The sequence below is a fragment of the Sinohyriopsis cumingii genome, chromosome 12 (assembly GCF_028554795.1).
Source record: "Sinohyriopsis cumingii isolate HCF-2022 chromosome 12, ASM2855479v2, whole genome shotgun sequence".
NCBI classification, from domain to species: Eukaryota; Metazoa; Mollusca; class Bivalvia; order Unionida; family Unionidae; genus Sinohyriopsis; species Sinohyriopsis cumingii.
This window is the reverse complement of record NC_142972.1, coordinates 2628618-2652957: the sequence shown is the minus strand read 5'-3', so window position 1 is coordinate 2652957 and position 24340 is coordinate 2628618. Positions and strand designations below refer to the sequence as shown.

Genomic DNA, 24340 nt, shown 5'->3' with positions numbered 1-24340 from the left:
GATCAACCAGGGTTTGTGAGACATAGTACTCCTATGCCCCTCCATCAAGGGATGTAGTGATACCCAGCCACTCTTCAACTCAGAGTATCCTTGACTTGAGGGATAATGATGCTCTATCCATCCTCATTGACTCCAATGAGTTTAAGAAAGAAACTGGCAATGACACCTTCTCTCAGGCCCACTTCCTCATCGCAAGTGGATGGGGATGAAGAGGTAATCAGGCAGTAAACAAGGTTTACCATTTGTTACCTCCACCCCGACTTGTGCCCAAAGCCATCTGGCACATAGTCAAAAAAGTACCACCTCAACCAGACCTCTTACTTCTCCCACATTTAAATACGATTGAGGAAATGATGTGGCCAAAGTAGGTATATCTTTGGGATCCTGGGCATGCCTTCCCATCAAAACAATTATTGCCATGGAACAGAAACTTACTTGTAACTGCATCCTCATGTGCCAACCTTTTTTCAGCTACTTCCTTTTGTATGCTGAGAGAGGTCTCCCTGAATCCAGCTGTATTACATGTACTCGAGGCTGTGGCCAAAATATCCGGCATGCACTATCTGTTGCCATGGCATTATCTGCAGAATTTCTGCACATTCACTGTGACGCTGCATTGGACTTGTTGAGGGTCTTGCTTAACCACATTAAAGACCTTCAAAGGGCTGCTCCTCTAGAAGACAAGATCCTATTTGGGGGCCTCATTCTTACAGTGGCTTCTCAAGACTTACTTGATCACCAACATCAATCTTTCACTTCTACTCCTGGTCCATCACAACTGACCAGGAAAATAGGTCAAGCAAATTGTCCTCGGGGACCATCTGCCAAATTTTTCAGGCAGGCAGAACCCCAGTCCAATCCACAAATTCTTGCTAGACCACCTCCTTCTTCATCAGGTCCATGGCACCCAGGTCACCACAGGTCCAAGAGGAAATTTTCTTACCCACCTTCCTTTCCTAAAACCAGGCGCAAAAGATGGGGAGCAGCCCTAGCAAATTACCCCATCTCTTGCTGTGCATCCCCATCCCAAGCATTCCAGTAGGTGCTTGCCTAGGCTTTTTCTCAGAGGCTTGGTCAAGCATAACGAATGATGGTTGGGTCCTCTCCATTGTAAACGAGGGTTATCGACTCCAGTTTGGGAATAACCCCCACTATATGGGACCCCCATTTTCTTACCCCAGTCCAATCTGGTGGAATTAAGGGAAGAAGTGCACACCCTTTTGCAAAAAGGGGCAGTCGAGAGGGTTTTAAATGATGTCTCCCGCCGTCTACTCCTCATTCTTCCTGGTCACCAAGAAAAGCAGGAAATTTCAAATCATTATCAATCTCTCCCCACTCAACCAGTTTCTGTCAATGGAAACCTTCAAGATGGAGACAACTGCCTCAATCCGAAACACTCTTTGTCTGTCTGATTGCCGGTCTCCGTCGACCTTCCGGATGCCTATTTACACATCCCCGTTTTCCTCCACACCACAATATCTTCATTTTTGCCTAGACCATGAAGTTTTTCAAATTCGGGTTCTGCCATTCAGAATCTCTTCTGCAACCAGAGTCTTCACCTGGGTTTTGGGAGTAGTAGTGGCCAACCTTTGAATGCAGGGAACATTAATTCTCCAGTATTTTAACAACTGGCTGATTCACCATTTTCATGTTCAGTCCCTTCATCAGGATCTGTTTTGCTTTTGGTCCACCATAACTCAATTGGGTCTTCAACAAAACCTCGAGAAGTCAAAACTCATTCCATTACAGGACATTGTTTATGTGGGGATGAACTTCTCATGAACCAAAACTTGGTCCAAGTTCCCTTGGATCAGGTAGATTGAAGCCTGGCTCTCCTAGAGATGCTTGAGCGAAAACTGTTGTATCGGCTTGCCTTTATTTGTTCCTACTCAGAACCTTTAATGCCTCTGCCAAATTGGTTTCCTTTAGACGTCTTTACATCCTTCCTCTACAGTTCCTTCTTCTGAGAAGGTGGAAACCTAACAGAGATTCTCTATCAACCCCAATTCATCTATGACCAATTTTATCACCACCATTAGCTTTGATGGATGAATCAAGAAAGATTCATTATGGGGGTCCACATGCATGTACCCAATCCCCATTCCTATCTGTTTGTAGATGCATCAAATTCAGGCTGGGTAGCCCATTTAGAGCTGAAGGGCATAATTCTACACAGTTCCTGGACTCGGACTGAATTGTCCCTCCACATCAACAACCTAATAAGTGACCAATGTGTCATTGTCTCCTCAGACAACACATCTGTCTTAGCCTACCTACACCATCAAGGAGGACTGGAACCTTTTCCTCTTGGTTGCCTCAGAGAATGTCACAATCCTAGTTTGCCACATTCCAGGCAAGATCAATGTATTAGTGGACAGCCTGTCCAGAACAGGCCAAGCGGTCCACACAGAATGGTCTCTTCACCACTCATTAACAGATACCCTGTTTTCCTTTTGGGCAATACCTCTAGGGGACCTGTTTGCGACCAAACTCAACAACAGATTTCCCTTTTATGTGTCTCCTGTCCAGGATCAGAAAGCATGGGCAGTTGATGCATTCAGCTTCCAGTGGGATTGCCTATTTGTTTATGACATCACACCTTTCCGACTGCTACTACAAGTTCTGCAAAGAGTCAGAACTTTCACTGCTCGGATCATTCTCATTCTGCATTGTGGCGCCATCAACCATCGTTCATCAATCTCCTTGACTTTTTGATTCACCGACCCAGGTCTCTACCACACAGGAAGAATCTCCTGTTACAACACCAGCGATCCATTCTCCACAACAGCCCACAAGTTCTCCACCTTCATGCCTGGCTCATCTCAAATGATCTCTCCACCATAACAAGTTTTCTGACAGAGTCACCAGCAGCATCATTCAAGCCAGGAGAACTTATACATCCAAAGTTTATTATGCCAGGTGGAAAATCTTCTGTAATTGGTGCAGTAGGAAACATGTCCTATTTGCCCTTCTGTAACTTGCATTGCTGATTTCATTTTGTTCCTCTGACACCAAAAAATATTCAGTATCCACTATCAAAGACTATAAAGGTGCCATCTCCAACACGCTTAAATTTTTGCATGGCACAGCCATCAGTTCAGTTCCACATCATGCTGATCTTATAAAGATTTTTTTAGCTTCAGAGACCTGTCTCTTGCTCCCTTGTGCCCAGATGGAATCTTCCTGTGTTCTTTGGTCATTAACCAAAGCACCTTATGAACCATTGAGTGAAGCTTCCTTTTTGGATCTCACACTTAAAACTGTGTTCCTTCTTACCCTTTCCTTGGCAAGACAAAGAAGTGAAATTCATACCTTGTCTTTTAGGTTGTATCTTAATGTCTCCAAAGCTAAAAGAAAAGGTAGGAAATGTCTTTTCTTCCTATTAAGGGCTCCGTGGACATTTCAGCTGCCACAATCTCCCAGTGGATTGTCATGACAATCAAATGAGCCTTTGAATCTCTCACCAATTGAGACCTCACCTTTATGAACTTAAAGCCCATGAGGTTTGAGTAGTTGCTACCTCATGGGCCTACTTTTATCATTCCTCTCTGGAGGATATTATGAAAGCAGCTTTTTGTTCATTACAAACCACAAATTTCGCCATATTTCTGCATCTTCAAAAGACCTCACAAACCACTAGTGCAATTGAGAGCATGTTTTATTTTTTGACAGAAGACATGTTTTTAAAAAGAATCTAAAACATGTGCTAATTTCAAATGTATTCTCATTTTCACTCCTTAGTGAAGAAACTTGGACAAACCATGTTATTTGCTCACCCCTTATGTCACCTGCCATAAGGGCAACACAATTATAGTATTGAAAATTTGACATTCAAATGTTGCCTGTTATCTGTTGTATTTTTGCCTTTTTTTGATGATGTTTTGGGACTCTCTGAATATTGGGATGAGGGTAAATTAAATATAAAAGAGGTGCATGAAGAAAGTCAACCCACAACGACAACAACAACAACAACAAGCACCTTATGTATTATGTTACTAACAGGGTCAGAAAGATAATGGAGTGGTGACACAAATAATAATACAATGTATCTCTCCCAGTTGATGAATTTCTTCAGCACACAACTTCACAGTATCCTCTGCTGAAGACTAAATTTTGGTCTCCTGACAATAAAATGGAACAAAAATAAAACAATGCAGTTTAGTTATCGAAGAAATATTAAATGATAGGGATTACATTGCAGTGTTATCAATTTTTGTTTGTACCTGCAATGTGAAGACAAGTATGAAATATTTGTTTTAAAAAGGGATAACAGAAGCTTTAGGAGTAATTGATCTTATCTAAAGTTACCCCATGGCAACAACTTACCCAAAATAACCCTGCGGCAACAGCTTACCCAAAGGAACCCCATGGCAACAAGCTAACTATATACAATAATTTGCCTCTCACAATTTAAAGAATCCAAGTGGCGTCGAGGTAAAGTGCATGGCTGCTTCCAGCTATGACTAAATTGTCAATCAGCAGTTATACCTTTAGAATTTTCGTTATTCTTTATCAAAGGCACCTTGCACGTGTGGCATAAGACGAATCGTACTCACGATTTCGAAATACATAGACCATATTATAATCACCCTCGGGTATCGTTGTACAGAGAAAAAGAAACGAAACCCGAGTACATGTATTTAATTAGCAACATTTACACCATTCCGTGACAATACCTCCCCCCTAAAAAAAAGTGGTATCACTTTTAGAACAATCACGGAATGTGTACAATGAAACATTAAAACTTCCAATTTTCAGACCGAACGAAATGATTTGCTAATTACACCCTACTTAAAAAATCAGCTCCCACATTTTCTGACCCTCGAATTTCCTTGATTCGAAAACTGTATGGTTGCAAAGACAATGCCCAACGCATCAATCTTGCATTGGTGACCTTTGCTTTATTCAAATATAAAAGCGGCTGATGGTCCATTTGCAAGGTAAACTCCCTCCCAAAAAGATATGTATGGAATTTTCCTATTCCCCATACTAAACCTAGGCACTCCTTTTCAATCACGGAGTACTTTTCCTCTCTAGGGAGCAATTTCCTACTTGCATAAGCAATGGGCAATTTCATCCCCCCTTGCTCCTGTAGCAAAACAGCCCCAAGACCCGTATCGGACGCATCAGTCCTCAGTACAAAAGGTTTATCTATTTCCGGCAACTTTAAAATTGGTGCACTTACCAGTTTGTGTTTTAGAGTGTTAAACGCTTTTTCCTGGCATACACCCCATGAAACTTTATTCGGTTGCCCCTTCCTAGTCAAATCCGTTAATGGGCTGGCAATAGCCGAAAAGTTGGGGACGAATTTCCTATAGAACCCGATTAGACCTAGGAAAGACCTTACTTGTTTTTTTGTCTCTGGTCTAGGGGCATCCCTGATTGCTCCTATTTTATCTGGATGAGGTTGCAACTGGCCTAGTCCACTTACCAGATGTCCCAAACATTCCAGACTGGAATACCCTATGCTACACTTAGTAGGCCTAACTGAAAGGTTTGCAATGTGAAGTCTATCGAACAGATCCCGTAATACCTTAACATGTTCATCCCATGTATGCGTGTAAACAAAGATGTCGTCTATGAAGCTGTCGACGTTTTCCGTTCCGTTTAATAATTTGCGCATGAGACGAACGCACGACGCACCGGCGTTGACTAAACTGAAAGGCATAACTTTAAATTGAAACAGTCCTTTGGGAGTCGCGAATGCCGTTAACTCGCGGACATTATCGGCGATGGGTATCTGCCAATATCCCTTGCTTAGATCTAATTTGGAAATGTATTTATGACCTGCCAATTTTGAAAATACACTTTTCATATCTGGCATTGGTTCTGCATCAAATACGGTGATCTTGTTTAATTGCCGAAAGTCGATGCAAAACCGGTTGGTCCCGTCTTTCTTTCTGACTAACACCACGGGGGACGAGTATGGGGAGTTTGAAGGTTCGATCACTCCCTGGTCTAACATTTTCATCACTTCTTCGCTGATTGTCTCCCGTGCAGTAAAGGGTATCGGATATCCCTTAATCCTGATAGGCTCAGTGGTATTCAATTTGATCTCGTGTCGAATTAGACCCGTACAGCCTGGTCTGTCCGTGAACACATCTGGATATTTGGACAAAACCTCCATAATCTGTGTACGTTGACCCTCCGATAACTCAGGGCATACATTTATCTGGTCAATACTTTCTTTACCAACGTCCATGGGGTATTCAAAGGGTATTTCTGTGCTGGAGACGAATTCCGCTTCGTCACCAGACCTATCCTCTATCACCGCAACGCATACTACATTCAAAATCCCTTTATCAATCGTTTGTCCAGGTCTCGCTACGTAGAGTTTAAGCATATTGGCATGAAATGTCTTGGACTTTCCCTCCATATCAATGATATAATCCATTTCGCCTTTCACCTGTCTGACTTCATATGGCCCTTTCCATTGGACTAGCAGCTTGTTGTTATTCGTTGGGAGAAGCACCAACACTTGATCGCCTCCATTTGTAACAAGATAACCGGGTGGGATATTTCGGATTAACAACAGAACACGTAATGACGACCCATATATATGATTTAATGTGGCGATTTATATGAATAGTGGATTATGAAGATGTGTGCGTATTTATAATCCAAATATTGGATCTATTTAACATAAAAAACGCACAGTTTCAAAGATGGAAAAAATATACAAATAAATTTTAGTTCAGTAACCCTAAAATACAGGATAAATGATTTCACAAATGATTCAATAATGGAAAGATGAATATAGTTCACTCAAATAGTAAACAATGTAAGACTTTACACATAGTAAAAAATGTATTCGCTCAGGTAGCGAAATTATGTCACTAAACAAGAACGGATATACAATCTATTCTTCCAGTCCTGAATAATACACTGGGTCTTACTAACCCAAAATTAGCATACAGCTAAAAATACATGTGTGGAGATGCACTCCGTCACCCGTGCACCATATCCGCTCCACAGCTCCTCCGAATCAATTTCACAACCAATATAGACTCCGGATCCTCGGAATACTATGATCACTTGAAATATTAGACCCTCCGGACACTTGAAATATTAGACCCTCCGGACCCCCTGGTCCTTTGACGGCTCTACAGCTGGGTCACCTTAGTCCCTCTTGACATTCCGGACGCTAGACTTTAGACGCTCCGGCACCTTAAACACTCCGGACACACGGACGTTTCTACCCTCTGACAACACCGGACACCCCGGATATTCCTACCATCAAAACTCTCACTCACTCAGCTGAAAATATACCCGATACAGTGTACTACACTTGATACAGACATAACGTAAGGACGTTATACATGGTAAGTTAAAAAGATTATATTATAATGGCAATTACAAAACAGAGTTTCAATAGTAAACCTAACCCTGCTTGATAAGACAATAGTAGACAATTCTTTTTAAAAAATGTAGCTTTACATTACCAATATAAGTCCTGCACTACGTCGCAACAAGAATAAAAAATGCACGCATTATGGTATGTAAAGAAAACTATAACAAACATGCAAAGGCAAATATGGTAATACACTAGTTACCACTTAAAACCCAAAACATTACCTACCCCTACAGCTGGAGTTGTGCGAATCCTTTTAGCAGGCCGCTGGCTGACAAAACCATTAGTATTGTAAAGGTCCTTTACAAGTAGTAACGTATTTATACCTTTAGAATTTTCGTTATTCTTTATCAAAGGCACCTTGCATGTGTGGCATAAGACGAATCGTACTCACGATTTCGAAATACATAGACCATATTATAATCACCCTCGGGTATCGTTGTACAGAGAAAAAGAAACGAAACCCGAGTACATGTATTTAATTAGCAACATTTACACCATTCCGTGACAGAAACTGTCCTTCCAAGTGTCCACACCTAGATATTCAGACTGAAGTAGTCTTAGCCTCATAGGAGAGATAATACATTGCAAAGAGACAAGAGGCCACATACTGCCCAACAACAGCAACAACAGCATCAGTTTCAACTGCAATCAAATTTCTAGATGCAACAGGCTCCTCATTATTATTGTTAAGCTGAAACTTAATCTTATTCTGCATCACGAGCCCAAGATATTGTATGCTATTTTATGCTTATAACAAGTTTTCCAAGATTGTAAATGGAGAGATTGAGGTGACAATAGATATAAGGCAATGGCATAAAATATGGGCAAGAATTGGTTATACTCTGCAATTTTAGGTCTGTAAATATTTGTAAATGGAAATCAGTTGAATTATTATCAGGAAATAATTTTGCCAGGATTGTTTTTGTGCCTGAAACACTAAGAAATAAAAAGTCTTATAAAGTAATGACAAGAAATAAATTAATAAGATAACTAGTTGCATATGTGAATATGCTGGTTACTCATGGCTTGCAGTGTCCTAGCATTTGTCATTGGAACATGTTTTTAATTAAATAGTAAAATATTATTCCAGTATATTTAAATAATTGGGGTTTTGATAAATATGACTTCAATTGTTTGTTTTTTCACAGGTTGATTGTTGTTGCAGAGAAGGATGTTGTTTACCAGAAATTTCCAATTCCATTAATCAACCGTCTGGAGAAACATTTTCTGACAGTCAACACAATGTTGACACAAGAGCAGGGTGAACTTGCCAAAAGGCTGGAGATCTGGGCGGATGCTTTTTCCACTGAAAGGACAGCTTCAAATCAACACTATTTGAGGTAAATAACAGTTTAAATTTCCATATTGATCACATTCCTTCAATGACCATCTCTTGCATCATGCCAGTCCATCAAGTTCTCTTCTGCAGATTTCTTAGGCACCCTATTATGTTCTATAGAGGGGAGGCAGGGAAGGATAATTTATGTCCATTTATATAACATAATATTATATAATTTAAGGGGGAATATAATGTTACATTTTCCAGCACACTTTCTCTTCTGTTCTATGACTAGCCATTTTATGATTAACTGCCCTCTTGGTCATTCAGACTGAAGCATATTTTCTGGATGCAGAATTTATTGTTGAATTTTTTAAAATAATAATTAGCATAACTATGATGGTGGCATCTCTTTCCTGTGTTAGAACATGCAATCTTTATTTATACAGACTCAAGCTGTTTGTTATGGATAGTCAAGGACAAAGCACTTTGCACATTATTGAGATATTATCATTACATATATATGCTGTTTATTTTGTGCAGTTTTATTCCATGGATGTGTCTTTGAAGCAATTTAAATTATATAAGCATTAAAAACAATAATCAGTAGGTTCTTTACATCAGTATTAAATCTAAAATGCATGCTCTTTGTGTCTTTGAACACAGTAATTATTAATATGTTAAAAGCGAACATGTCATGAAATCAAATGTGAAATTTATCAAACAATTCTGCAAGTATCACATTAATGAAGAATGCAGTGTCCAATCAATGAATTTAACTGATACATTGTATGTTTATTCTCACCTATGTGAGAGAGAAATCTAGCTGTTTTGCTAATTTTGTTTTTCTTATCTCAGTCTGGTTGTCTCAGACAGGTCATCTCAGTCATAGTGTCCATGTACTAGGAACTACTTTTAAGGAAAGAAACTATTGTTGTCTTCCACTGTGCCTGACATAGTTGTTCTAAAATCAAACAATGTAGTTGTTATAAAACACAAAAAACCAATATAGCAGTTAATGGTCTCACTATCTTTGATAATACACCATACAAAATATGTTGAGAGAGACAGACACATGCGCACAAAGTTGAGCTATTTGCTATTATGCTAGAAACTTGTTTGTTCCACACAGCATGGTTAATTGTATCATTAATCTGTAGGCCTAACTCAGTAAATTTTCAGGTCAGTGTCATTAAATGTAGCTTAAAGATTCTAACTAGTTTTAAATACTTCATGTGAAACTAAATATATCCTGTTAGCTACATTTAATGATACTGACCTGAAAATTTACTGAGGTACAGACAGGAACGAAATTTGTGATGCTGTGTGGAACAAACTAAAACAGAAAACACTGATTCATGCACACAGACTATACACATTACCTACTATAAAGTGAAAATACACTCTCTCAAGAGCTACCATAAAAATGGCAACAACTTTAAATGTGTTTTGTCAGACCTGCATCCTTCAGACATTGTCAGACACACCCAAAATGTCCAGTTGAATCAAACATTGTAAACAAATGAAAATTCCTGCACTTAACATTGAGAGTGGTCCATTCATCATTCCACATGATATTTCACGAGATTTCCATGTAGCATATCATTACACTAGTAATAGCAACACTTGCCATATTTCCATGAAAGAAAATAATAATTTCCAAGAATATCATGAATTAGAAACCTCCTCTATCACTACACACTTAGAAACTGTATGGCAGTCTTCACTAAGTAATGTATCGGACTATTGCCTACCAAAGAATATTTCCAAATTAGAACTGATGAAAGTTAAAAGTTATCCGATTAAAAGATATTAAGTACTTATTGTTATTTTCATATAACATCCCTCGATTAAATATGATTATACAGTAATAATATTAAATGGTTCTACATTTTTATTTACATAGGACTCGTTTACAGGTCGTCCCATTGACCTCATTAACATATTTGTATAAATGATCCATACTGTATTTTGAACAACAATAGCATGTGGTTCAAGATGCTCATTGCACAATACTTACAACACCTAACAATTATTTAAAAAAACTCTTGGTTTGTTTCCTTTTCTAAGAATGGCATATATAGCAAAATTCTAGTTAGATAATTATTCAGATCTTCATAAAAGAGTACAAAACATTACGACCTCTATATAAAGTGAGAAGCAATTATAGTAACTGATGAATACCGTGTTTTGAATCTATCAAATAAATTTTAAAAGTGCAGGGTTATTTTAATTGGAAAATATCTGGTTAGAAAAATGATCTCAGCCTTTGTACCAAGACAAGGTTATGCCTCCTGGGGAGACAAATAATGTAACCCTGCAACTGGGATTTCCTTATCTCAGTCCAAGCCCCAAAATAGATTAGTCTCAGCACAGCTTTTAAGCATTATCCTTCTGTTTTCAATCTTGGACAGGACACAACATTTTAACTATCACTGTAAATGAATAACAGAATGCTCATCTTTTAAGTTAGCGCTTGGTACAGTGTTGATAATAAGAACAATAACATAGGAAAAGTCTCTGGCCACCATTATGTTGGTGCTTCTTCTGATATCACTCTGTGTGATGTGTCACTAAGATAAAATTACAGCATTATTACATGTCTTGTATATAAAAAGTAAGTGGTGGGGGATCAGGAAAGTCATTTTGAACAGGTGACCATGGGAACAAAATCATGCTTACATATTATGAATGATCTGTCCAAGAGGAAATTTTAAAACAATTAAAATAATATGCTGCTTGATTCATTTTATGACATAAAACCCCTTGCAGGTGCTAGTTAGGTTGTTCCCATTTAACATCCAGCAGCACCTTTATGGTGACAGCATTTAAATGAAAATGGATTTTTGTTAAATCCTACTAGTACACACAGTTTACCCATAAACAGGGCTCTTCTGTCAGATTTTTTTCCAGTAATTATTTTTAGCCAGTCAGCAACCTTCACTTTTGTAAATAATGTATTTAATAAACCACCACACATAAACTGGTTCCATAGCTCATAAAGAATTATTTTTCTTAGTTTAGTGTAATGAGATCATCAATAATTTAGTGAGATATTGAAATGAAAGGAACATTTTGCAGACAGGGTAGAGGTCAAAGACAAAGGTCAGCTGGGGATGTGTTCATTGGCTACCATGCTGACACCTGCTCTGCCATAGTCCTATTTGTTTGGGAGGATCTACATAGGAAGGAAACAAAGCCGTTAGAAAACAAGGTAATTATATCTAGAACATATGTTACAAAAAAAACATGATACTAAAGGATTCTGTACATCTGTGAATGCATGCATGCAGTAGTAGCTGCATGCATATGTGTGTCTTGTTAGATATCTAATATTGCTGCACAATTAAGAATAGATTCCAAACTTCAAATATAAAAACTTGGGATATGGTTTATATCTGTAAACTGGTTGCTGACTTTCAGTCTTGCTTTGTGGCTAATATAAGGGATGGACATTTAGAACATATTCTTTGCCATTTATTACCTATTTTATATTGTCACATAATCTTTCAATAGCAGTCACATTGTCATGCAGAGTTTGTACATGTCCCCAATTTGAAGTGCAGTTAAAATCACATCAGATTTGTGTTATTTTTTTTTCTTCTTCTAAGTTGACCAAACATCTTGTTTTTCTTAACTTGAATGTGTAATGGGATTTGGGGGTAATATGTTTATTTTCCAAGTGACATGTGTACCCATTTTTTTTATGTATTTAATAAGTGGAGTTTGTGATCCTGAAAATATATGCAAATATGGTGAATTATTTTTGAAACAGCAGCAGGATACCATTCCCCATGCTTTGTTTGTAATGATCCTTTCTTTGGGATAGATATTCAAGAAAATGCATGCCAACATATCAATTTGCTAGTGATCTTTGGATTGCTTTGACACTTAGTTGAGTAAAATATAAAATATTCTCGCATTTTTAAATGGATGACTTATTTTGGTTCTACTGAGATAATTCTGGTACTAATCAAACCTCTGTCTACTGGTCACCTCTATGAAATGACCAAACATTTTTGTTTTCTGGTTTAGAAACCTTCAGAAAGTTTTACTGTATTATTAAATTTGCTTATAATAAAAAGAAATGTAAAACACAAAACAGTATGAGTTATAGGCTGTGAACTAATTTTGATGTTGCTTAATGAAGTCAGGAGAGCCCTATAGTAATCATGTCGATATGTCCCTCTATTTTTTTGCCATCTATTTGGTTTCTATATCATCATTTAAATGAATTATAGACCATGGTTTCTGGCCTCCTAGCTTTAGTTCCTTCAGCAGAACTTTTATTAGAGGTGTTGATTTCAAGCAAATTTGACATGCAGTTTTATATTGACAAAACAGTGAAAGATATTTACTTCCAGCATTCCATGGCTTCATTGATAGGACTTTTGCTACCTGTTTGTTTGCCTGACTTTTGTTTTTACTGTATAATTATACCAGAGTTATTTTAATTCAGTTAAATTTAACATGCACCTATATTATAAATATTTTGAATGAGTTTGAATCCATCATCCCACAACTTCATTTACAGGAGTAATGGCTCCATATTGTCAATCCTCCTGTGTTTGATATATACAGTGTTATTTTATAAAGCCTACTAAGTTTGATTTCTGCAGCATTACTTTTAAAGGATTATTGACTTCCATTCAAATTTTGATTCACAGCTTTATATTTATGAGACTGGGCAGGAGTGGGATTTCCAGCATTATCCCATAACATCATTTAGAGGAGTTATGGGACCTGATTTCTCATTTTTTTAATCTTTGGTTCCTCTCTTTAAGACCATGCCAAATTAATCATAGTGGGTGCACTGCCCTTTATGGTGCACCCATAGCTAATAGCTCTAGTTTCTGCTGTATTCAAGAACAAATTTATATCAACACAGCTGTTGAGATTCAAACTTGGGACAATGATTTCAAAATTGATGAGCTAATTGATGGGATTATTAATTAGTGTAGCAAGCCAATGTCACAATATCAGAGAAATGCCAAGCTCAATAAATTTTAATGTTTTATAACTTAGATGGAAATAATACCATGTGAGTTTATGGTATGGTGCTGTATCTGTTGTGCTTCAGTCACTGTGTTATCCATCAATAATTAATATTTTTAACTTCTCCTAATTGGATCATTTTCAACCAAACCACCAGGCTTGGAAGCCTATAAAGTGCATAGAAATCAGATATGGTCGTCATTACAAAACAAAATAGAAAAACCTTTTATGATCTCTTAAAATCTGGTGAATAAAATCTGTTTACTCATCATTACCAATTTTTGTTTGTAAAACACCTATAGATGATTTCTATAATGCTGCTAAATATTGATCTTGATACAGGGCCTGTCGATTCTGCAAATTGATTCTCTGCGAACCAGTGTGGTTTCCATTGCTAAAATAATTTTTAAAATCTTTAAATGTTAGAAAGAAAGCATCCTTGTAAACCAGATTTCTTGGCTTTCTGCCCCTTCATTAAGCTTTTAGGCAACTTTCACCCAGGTGAGCAACCTCAGACCCACTTGGGCCTCATAATGTCCTCCTGACACTTGACAGTAACTTGGAGTAGAAAAGATTATTTATTAATAATGTTTTGTACAGATTTTAGAGGAGTCCAAGAAACTGCTACTTTGGAGTGCCACCCCAGAAGCTGTGGTCACACTGGGAAAATGCAATCTGCCTCATCAAGAAGCAGAAGCCCTCAAGCGGACATATTGGGAGGAGCAGAAACATGACAGTCTGGCAGAATATTTAAAGCAGAGTGTTTGCTCTGCCAGAATCAAGAAACGAGATTGTTTTGCTCAGGTGTGTATGGTGCTGAAACCAGCATGCATTCAGAGTTGATATTTTGTCATTGTCTCTCAGTGTAAATAAACACAAAACCTGTGCATCAGTTCATAATAAGAAACTGCATGGTATTAAAATAGTGAGAACCAGTCATGGATTAATTACTGTGCTTCATGTGTTTTCTCTAATCAAGTAAATTAAAAATTAAATAAAATGTCTTTTTTGACGATGAGAAACCAAGCTGTTGTTTAATGGGATCATTGTGTAAGTCTGTACATTGGTCCATCCATTAGTATGTCAGTTCACAACTTAGATTAACCTTGAAGTTTAAATAGTTTTTCATGTTACAGTCTTATTTTCTAACTAAAAGTTAAGCTGATCAAAATAGGGAGTCTCTTCAAATTTTTATTTAATTCTGTATAAGCTTGACAAGGTAATCATATTGACAGTCCATCTGTCTGTCACCAATTTAATTTCTGCACAGTATCTGAGTTTTCCAGTACCTACAATTACTGACTTTTTGGATGGCTTGCACTTGGGGTAAGGATTAACTTTATTGAGTGTTGGGGTCAAAAGCTCCAAGGCAATGGCATATATCACGAACACTGTAAGTCAAAGAAAAGAAATGGTTTCCACATCATAATTTGTATTCTCCATCATCTGTTTTTACCATTCTTTGTGGACAGCATGGAATTGGGTTAAGGAAGAATGGTACAGATTTAGGAGTCAGTAGGTCATTGTGAAGGCCACTGTGTCAAAGAATACAAATACTTTCCACGCAGTAACATTAATTCTACATCACATACCTCGACCAAACTTTATGAATGGCTTACACATGGGGTAAGAATGAATCCTGTTGATTTGGGGTCAAAAGGTCAAAGGCCAAGATCACTGTCATTAACAAGAGAAAAATTACTTCTGCATCACAGACCTGGACAGAACTTTGGGAATGGCTTATACTTGGGGTAAGGGAATAGTCTATACATTTAGGTTCAAAAGGAAAGGTCACTTTGGCTGAAGGAACAAAAATGGTGTCTGCACAACTACATTCCATTGTCCGTATAGAGGAATACTAAACATGGGGGATGAGCTGTAATGTTATACCCACAATACTTTTGTTTTTACTGTAGATTCGTCTCGACATAGAGGTATGGGTGGGATGCACAAGGGTGGGGTAGGATAGATCTGTCTGAACAAAATGCTTACCATTCCTGAAATTGATCTGGAATAGCAAAAAGGAAGTCTAGTGTAACTTGTTTTTTGTCTATGCATTAAAGGTGACAACACATTCCAAACTCCTGTCTCCATCAGACAAGGAAGACATCTCCAAAGCATCTCAGATACCAGTGAAAAGAGTGTCACTTGAGGCCCTCCAGTCCTTTGACACAGAACAGCAATTCAGTAGGAAGATAAGGTAACAGTAATATTTCTTTTTGATTCAAATAGGGTTTTGTTTCACCATATTTTAGAAGAATTTATTCCCAGAATGCTTCGAATATTTTTAGATCATAAAGGTTTGGTATTCCCCAGTTTTTAAAACAAGAAGTACAGTAGTCCCCCTCTTATAAGGCCACCCCTAATGCAGCAGGGAAGTGGCCTTATAATGCGGGTGGCCTTTCTAGAGGGGGATGACAAATGCGAATAGTAAATACATATGAAAAAAGTCACAAGTACATTTAATTTTAAATATTTAATATTTTAATTAAAAAAATCACATGCATGATGTGAAATAAATGTAAAACAAACTTTGTCATCATTTGCAAAAGAATGCTATGAATAACCATTGATACAGTTTTAAAACTTTCTTTATAATTATGTTACAGTTCACATCACGTCACTTTGTTGGTAACAGTCTAAAAAACAAACCAGCCTCATCACATTAAAAATATTCTTGCCGTCATATCCCCTGCATATATTGTTTAGTCTTTTGTTCCAATCTTCGACAACTTCATTATTAACATCAGCTGATTCGCCGCTAATGACAGAACACTTGATATTGTGTCGCACTTGAAATCTGTGCAACCATCCGTTCCTTGTGGTAAAGTCGTCATATCCCAGCTCAACCGACAAAATTTTTGCTTTTTCTTATCTTTCAAATCAGGATACAAACATCTCCTGGCTCAAACAATCTTCCTTTCTTCATCCATTTCACCTTTCCACTTCTGCAGAATTGTTTCATTATCTTTCACGATATTGTTTATCTGAGTCTTCCTGACATTAGTTTTCTGCAAGGATCCTCAACGACGCCCTACCCCCCACCCCCCATCAGTTGAATTACTTTCACGTTCTCCTCTAAACTGAGAAGTTTTATTTTCCTCGATGACATGTTGATCTTTTTGCAGTAAGTTATTCATGTTGCCAACTACAATACTGATAAAACAATTTTGTATGCATCTAAACAAATTGCCGTGTGTTTTAAAAGTAAGTGATATTGTAACGTGATTCGTTAGTCACAGTCTGGTACCCTATTGTTTTTATACATTTCTTGAAACAATGTGAGAGAAGCCAAAAAGGCTTTGATATGTACCATTAACATCACGCAGATTTGACCTCGCGGCCGCTAGGATTCATAATTTTGACAATTATTGTCAGTAGTAATAGCCACTGATTACCAAAGTGAACAAGCTCAACATCTTACTAAGGGAAGCCATAAAGGCTATTAAACCATTTTCCTGCTGACTTTGGTATTGTACATCGATACTGCCACTTCTCAGCTGTTACTACTGTTCGATAATTGTAATCTTAACAATTATCAGAGTGACTAAACCGGACATCTTATGATAACACAGCAGTAAGGCTAATTGGATTACACGTACGTACCCTTTTGTATGGATTAAAATTTGAGTCTTTCTTGGTTTTTATGGAATAAATTTGGCTTCTCGTGAGGCGTAAATGATATAATATTAACCTTAATGGTAAATGTACTTTACTCAACACTTCTTTCAGTAACGAAAACCTGACATCGGGAAACAGAAATCGGATTACTTAACACACGTTATGAATACAATACTGGTTCTGGATACATATTCAAATAAAATGCGGCTGCCTGTGAGGGGTAAATTTTATGATTTTGCACTAATATGCTGGCCACTGGTCACGTCAGCCAGGTGGCCTTTCGCGAGGGGTACTTTTGAACACAAACTCGTCGGTGCCAACGGATTCTGGCCGTAAGGAGCGGATGGCCGCTGGTCAGGGGGGCCGTTCAAGAGGGGGACTACTGTACTCATATTTATTACAGCATTTTATTCATCATTTTTGTTAAAGGTTTAATATAGTTTGTGTATGATATAGCAAGAGAGAGAGAGAGAGCGAATTCTGCAGGTGTTGCTTTCTTTTTTGAGCTCTTAAAATAATTGATCAACAGAAATATAAGTACAGATGATGCCAGTCTAACACCAATATGGCTGTTGGTATTAACAATGGCAAGACTTCTAATACCTTCATATATAGGATTGTTTAACAAAGTTTGACCAGACTTAAAAGAAATCATTCTAGCTCAAGTCATTTCAGTCTTTCACTTTTATAGAAATTATTCCAGTCCACCGTCAGATATGGCAGTCATTGCTAAGAATAGAAAAAACATATTTTCATAATTCATGTAATTTCTTTTTTTTTCAAAGTAGGAAAATTATGGTAGAAAAATGATATGTCATTTTGGGGAAGAAATCATGTAAAGGACCTGATATTGGGGACACCAAAATATGTTCATGATTGGCAGTATTAAATACAATTGCATCAGACACAATTATGCTTTTCTTTTCATCCAGCTATCTTTTTATGTAATTGGAAGATAATTTCTTTATTCACATAATATGATATAATAATTTGGGTATTTTTTTCTACAAATCAAAGCCAGAGATATAAAAAATATGGATAAACCTTGAACAGTTGTTTTTAAAACATAAGCAACAAACAGCATTAAACAGAAATCATCCTTGCCCTGATAACTTGTGAACCCATGCCACTCCCTCGATAACTTGTGCCCTGATAACTTGCAAACCCACTTATAATGTAGAATCAGTCGTGGATCCCACTTTTTTAACTAGAAAGTACAAAAAAATTTGACCCCTATTTGTTGAACATGAAGAAAATTGCATTCAAAATTGGTAATTGAAACCTTGATATATCATTCGTTCTATCATCAAAATGGGTTGATATGACCTGGAAATCTGAATCAACATTATAAAATTATCAGCTTTTACTAAGAACACATGTATCTTTTAAAAATTTCTTTCCAAAGAACATTCTTGCTGCACATTAAATAACTATGCAACAAGATTTTGATCAGTGAGATTGTCACTATTGCCTGCTTGAGACAGCACTTTATTAAAATAAATAACAATTCATTATTTTTTTAATGAAGTGAAATGCATGTTTTAATTATATCTTTTAGTTCAGTTTAAGTGTAATGATCAAAAATACAATATGCTTTGTTATATTCAAACATGAAATATGTCAATCTACCATAACAGCTATGTCCATGAGTGTTTCAGTGAGAGGCTAATTAAGTGTAGATGGTGTTTTGATAACTTATTTGTGTAAGTATTTGTTATATTATACTGAATTAAAAGCAGACCTCCTTGTATAATCATGTTAATTACATCTTTTGTATAAAAAAGTGGGTGGACTAATTGAAAAGTTAAAAAGGTATGCAAATTCAACCTGTGTAAGAGCTAGCAGCTTCGGTCTAGTGTTAGGTCAACTGATTTCAAGCGATCAATTGATGTCTGTTAAAATTTTTCGGGAGAATGAAATATAATTAAACTACCTTAAATTAGCATGCTCATTCACAAATGTGATCAACGAAAGCAAGACAACCATGCAAAATGAATACTTGATGACATAAGATTCTGTTTCACAGATATGTTTTATTGATGAAAAGCTGGTTTCAGAGTTTGTAGTTAACTTGTAATTCCTGAATTGGCACTCAGAGATTTCCTCACGGATGAGAAGAAGTTTTACTATTATTTGCAATGAAATCATGGCATCAATATTTTATTATAGAACAAAACAAAAAATTACTTTCAGTAATGATGGCTGTTTCATGAACTAAATGTTCCATTTTTTTAAAAATAAAAGGAATCTTGTTTGATTGTGAATTTGAATCAACGACTAGCTGGTTCCCTGCTTAGTGTGATCCTTGAGTTGCATTCCACAAGAGTAGAGAGCAATGTAAGGAACATATGGATCAGGGAACCAGACTGCTCAACAACAACATAAAGCAGTGATGTAATACACAATGTTTTTGCATTAATATGAAGGTTGTTGAAACCAGTGGGAATAATGTTAGTGATTTCTCAGTGGTTGCACATCTTGAAAATAAAGATGGTTTATTCGATGTCCAGCAAGAATGGTATAATTTCATATTGTTATGGAGGTCCCTCGATAACTCACGCCTTCACTTATAGTGTGCTCAGTGTTTTCGAATCCCATTGTGCAAGAGTTATCAAAGGAGAGGTGTATTGTAAGTTCTTATCAAATTGTCACTTTGTATTCTTAGGAAGTATATATTTTTGTTTAAATTTACAAAACTTGCTGGTTTTTGCTTTTTTCTGTTATTTAGTTTAAGACTATGCAGATGTAACACAATTCACTTACTACACATGTACAGTTATATGGATTGACAGACAGTTGGACTATGTACTGAAACCCCAATTCACTCGATATCCAGGTACATTTAGATGGGCTGACAGTTGGACTATGTACTGAAACCCCCAATTCACTCAATACCAAGATACAGTTAAATGGACTGATAGACATTTTGACTATGAACTGAAACTGCCAATTCACTCAGTACCCAGGACTGATGGACAAGTGAACTGTACATACAATACATTACAGCCTAGGAAGAAATAATGGAATAGTTGTTTAAAAATTTTAATTAAGAAACTTAAATGATTATGAACAGTACATATTTATATATCTTTGGCATACCTCGGGTCTCACATGCCACTGCATGAAGTAGATGTGGCAAGATACACTAACATACACTATTTATGAGGTAGACTTGACAATGTTACCAAATGACAGAATTATCAATGCAGAATAGCCAACATACACTATTTATGAGGTAGACTTGACAGTGCTACCAAATGACAGAATTATCAAGGCAGAATAGCCAACATGCACTATGTATGAGGCAGAATTGCCAGTGATTGTCCAGGCAGAATTGCCAGTGTTTGAGGTGGACTTTCCAGTATGTCTGCCTGTAATACATAACTGTTGAGGCATAATTGCAACTGTCTTGTGTTGAGGCAGAGTCACAATACATGTCAAGGCATAATTAACTGTATTGAGGCATAGTCACTATACATGTTAACCCTTTACTTCATGCAAGTGCCTTTAGACGTCTCTACTCCATTTGCATGGAAGTTCCTTTTGATGCCTCTACTCCATTCGCATGGAAGCGCCTTTTGAAACCTGCTGTAAACATCAGCCATTTTAAGCCAGTTTTCATAGCGCCACCTTTGGGGAAACCGCCTATTAGATGCTACATTCATTTCTGCGAATGACAATTACATCAGATCACGTGGTAACTGTTTATGCTCTGGTCGATATCTGCTATTTAAAGTAACTGGGTCGCAGTCTCCACTCTCCAAAATGGAGGTCGCGAATTTCATTCAGTACTTACAAAGTTTTCACGACTAGAATCACAGCTATGAAAGATTAAATAACTTAGGTAATGGCTCTGATATTGATGTAGGCAGCAATTAGTTTTTATAAATTATCAAATTCAGATGACTTAGTGATGTAGACGCAGATACGTAAATTTTGAGTATGAGAAATGGCAGCTACGTTTGGTCACATGGCCTCACTGACATGACAGTGAACGAGTTCTCTCAAGATTGTAAAGCACATAAAAACGTCTTCCATGAAAAATAATTACATAGCTATAACAATCAGACTTTACTCTTAAATTTTTTGACAAGTAATAGACGTGTACCAAAAATGTAAAATGGTTAAAATTGCTGTTAAACGTAATATACACAACATTGTATAACAGTTAACAGGCAGGCCTATGCATATGGAGTCGAATAGGTAACAGGTATTCTATTTATTGCGCGCTGCACTTTGTAATTATGCTCTATGAGGTAAAGGGTTAAGGCATAATTACCACTGTATTGAAGCATTGTCACTATACATATCAAGGCATACCAGTAATTACCACTGTATTGAGGCATTGTCACTATACATGCCAAGGCATACCAGTCATTACCACTGTATTGAGGCATAGTCACTATATATGTCAAGGCATACCAGTAATTACCACTGTATTGCGGCAGTGTCATTATACATGTCAAGGCGTACCACTAATTACCACTGTATTGAGGCAGAGTCACTATACATGTGAAGGCATACCAGTAATTACCACTGTATTGAGGAAGAGTCACTATACACATCAAGGCATAATTAACACTGTATTGATTCCTATTCACCATACATGTTAAGGCATAATTACCACTGTATTCAGGCATTGTCACTATACATGTCAAGGCATATGAGTAATTACCACTGTATTGATTCATAGTCACTATACATGTCAGGCAAAATCACCACTGTAGCAATCACTATACATATTAACACATACCAGCAATTACCACTGTATTGAGGCAGTCACTATACATGTCAAAGCATGCCAGTAATTACCACTGTATTGAGGTATTGTCACTATACATGTCAAGGCATATCAGTAATTACCACTGTATTGAGGCAGTCACTATACATGTCAAGGCATACTAGTAATTACCACTGTATTGAGGCATTGTCACTATACATGTTAAGGCATAATTACTGTTGCATTGAGGCAAAGTCACCATAACATGTTATATCTGTAAGTTGAGTGGATTGGGGACAGAATGCCCAAACAATGCTGCTGAAAAAGGAATGCTTGGTAACACTTCTTGTCAGCTTTGATTACACTTGTTCCTCTTTAGAGGTTGGCAGGTAAACATCACCACTTTTGTAAATGGAGATTAATTTTCCAGGCAAATGACAGTCTGATCAAGAACAAATACAATCATTTGATTTTCTCTTGACCACAGAATTTTATACTGGACACAGTTCAGAAAAAGGTGTGTTAAGTAGATAGGTGCTTCTAATAGGGATGAGACTGGGTAAGATGTAATGCAGTTTTTAGAAGTGCATTGGGTACATTTAAAAAATTATGACTTTCATGTTTGAATTTTTTAAGGCTTTAGTGTGCCAATATGTTTTCTATCCAACACACTGATTTCCATATTAAAAGTATATAACTAATTTATAACTAACTGCAGTTATAAAAAAATAACTTGCACAATTTCATTTTGCCATTTTGTTACATTTTGTAGTTTCTACAAGAGGATATATAGTGAGTGTGAAGCATTTAGTCATGCTTTTGAATGAGGTTTTTATGGTACTACCAAAGTGTAGTAAGTTAAGAAATACTGAATCTGCTGTTTATTTTCAGGGTTAAAAATAATGAGAATACTGAACTCTCACTACTTGATACCATATATCTCTTCCAAATGGAAGAACAGTTGCATTGTCAACCAAACCCCCATGATTACCACAAGTGCAATATAATGTAGGGAGCCTATTCTTTCCACAAGGGTCCCATGTGTACATTGAAGGGAAGGGTTAGGGTTAGAAAATGTAAGAAGTGTGAGTTTATATGTGTTTTGAGGGTGGAGAGACGTTATATCATCAGCATATAGCCAGAAACAATTTTAAAGTTTATAATGAATTGAAAATAAATAAGAAATATAATTACTGTCTATAACACATTCTCAGTAATTCCAATATAGTCTAATGGATTAGGGGGAGGAGGGGAGGCTGTCAGGTGTGGTGGGAGACAACTGTTCCAATCTAATTTGGAATAAATCTAGGATTCTTGTTTATCTCATATTGTAGCATGTTATTTCTCTACATTTAGAATATGCTAACTTCACATTTTTCTTCACTGTAATCGAATTCAATTCTGATGCTTTTAATGAGAAAGATTTTAAAACAATAATTCTTTCCATTTAATACTATTGAAAAAGAAAGTTTTGACTTCGCTAAATGCATTCCAAATGAACAAAATTGAAAGGAAACAATCAATGGAAGCAATAAATGCAAAAACCAGGCTGCAATTATGGGCCCATAAATGAAAAATTATGAGATTATACTGAAATTTAAACATGAATGGAATGCAGACAGTGCAAATGAAATGCGGAATTATGCAAATGAAGCACAGGTACAATGCAAATGAAATGCAGAATTATGCAAATGAAGCACAAATACAGTGCAAATGAAATGTAGAATTATACAAATGAAGCACAAGTAAAATGCAAATGAGATACAGAATTGGCAGAATTATGTTTCAGAGTCTGCAAAGGGGAGGAGTCTTTCATTATAGTTCACTTCTGTTTTCTTTCTGTTCCAGGTCATTATTGAAGTCAAATCCCAAGGAGGAGTTGCTCCTTGTAATTCAGTGTGACTCGGGTGACACTAATGCCAGCTTGGTGGCTTGTGCAAAATACTGTGTCCTGGATGAACACCAACAGATGAGGGACAGAAGAACAGCTCCCTGCCATGTTATCTTCATCATACAGCTATGCAGAATTACAGGGGGATGCTTTTCTGGATTTGAAGTGAGTGTCAATAGCCATTTTTTTCTAACTTAATGTCAAGGATTTTAGGGGTGATTTTTGTCTTACCCTTTTCTGAAGAATGTAAGGGATAATGATGCTAATGTAAGTGATAGTGGCATCATCACAGTGTTTCTGACATCAGTTGAATAGAATCATTGCAGTCTTAATGGTGATGCTGATGTCAGTTGAATGGAATCATTGCAGTCTTAATGGTGATACTGATGTCAGTTGAATGGAATCATTGCAGTCTTAATGGTGATGCTGATGTCAGTTGAATGGAATCATTGCAGTCTTAACGGTGATGCTGATGTCAGT

General features: G+C 36.9%; 1 protein-coding gene across 1 annotated transcript in view; it reads left to right on the top strand.

Moving 5' to 3' along the window:
- The window catches only part of LOC149785920 (E3 ubiquitin-protein ligase rnf213-alpha-like), a 427433-nt gene that overhangs the window by 211760 nt on the left and 191333 nt on the right, over positions 1-24340 (top strand). The window contains exons 50-54 of the mRNA XM_089978087.1: positions 8503-8694; positions 11715-11847; positions 14229-14432; positions 15692-15828; positions 23818-24025. Of these exons, the coding sequence (XP_089834213.1) occupies positions 8503-8694; positions 11715-11847; positions 14229-14432; positions 15692-15828; positions 23818-24025 (874 nt within the window). The remainder of the gene's footprint in view (positions 1-8502; positions 8695-11714; positions 11848-14228; positions 14433-15691; positions 15829-23817; positions 24026-24340) is intronic.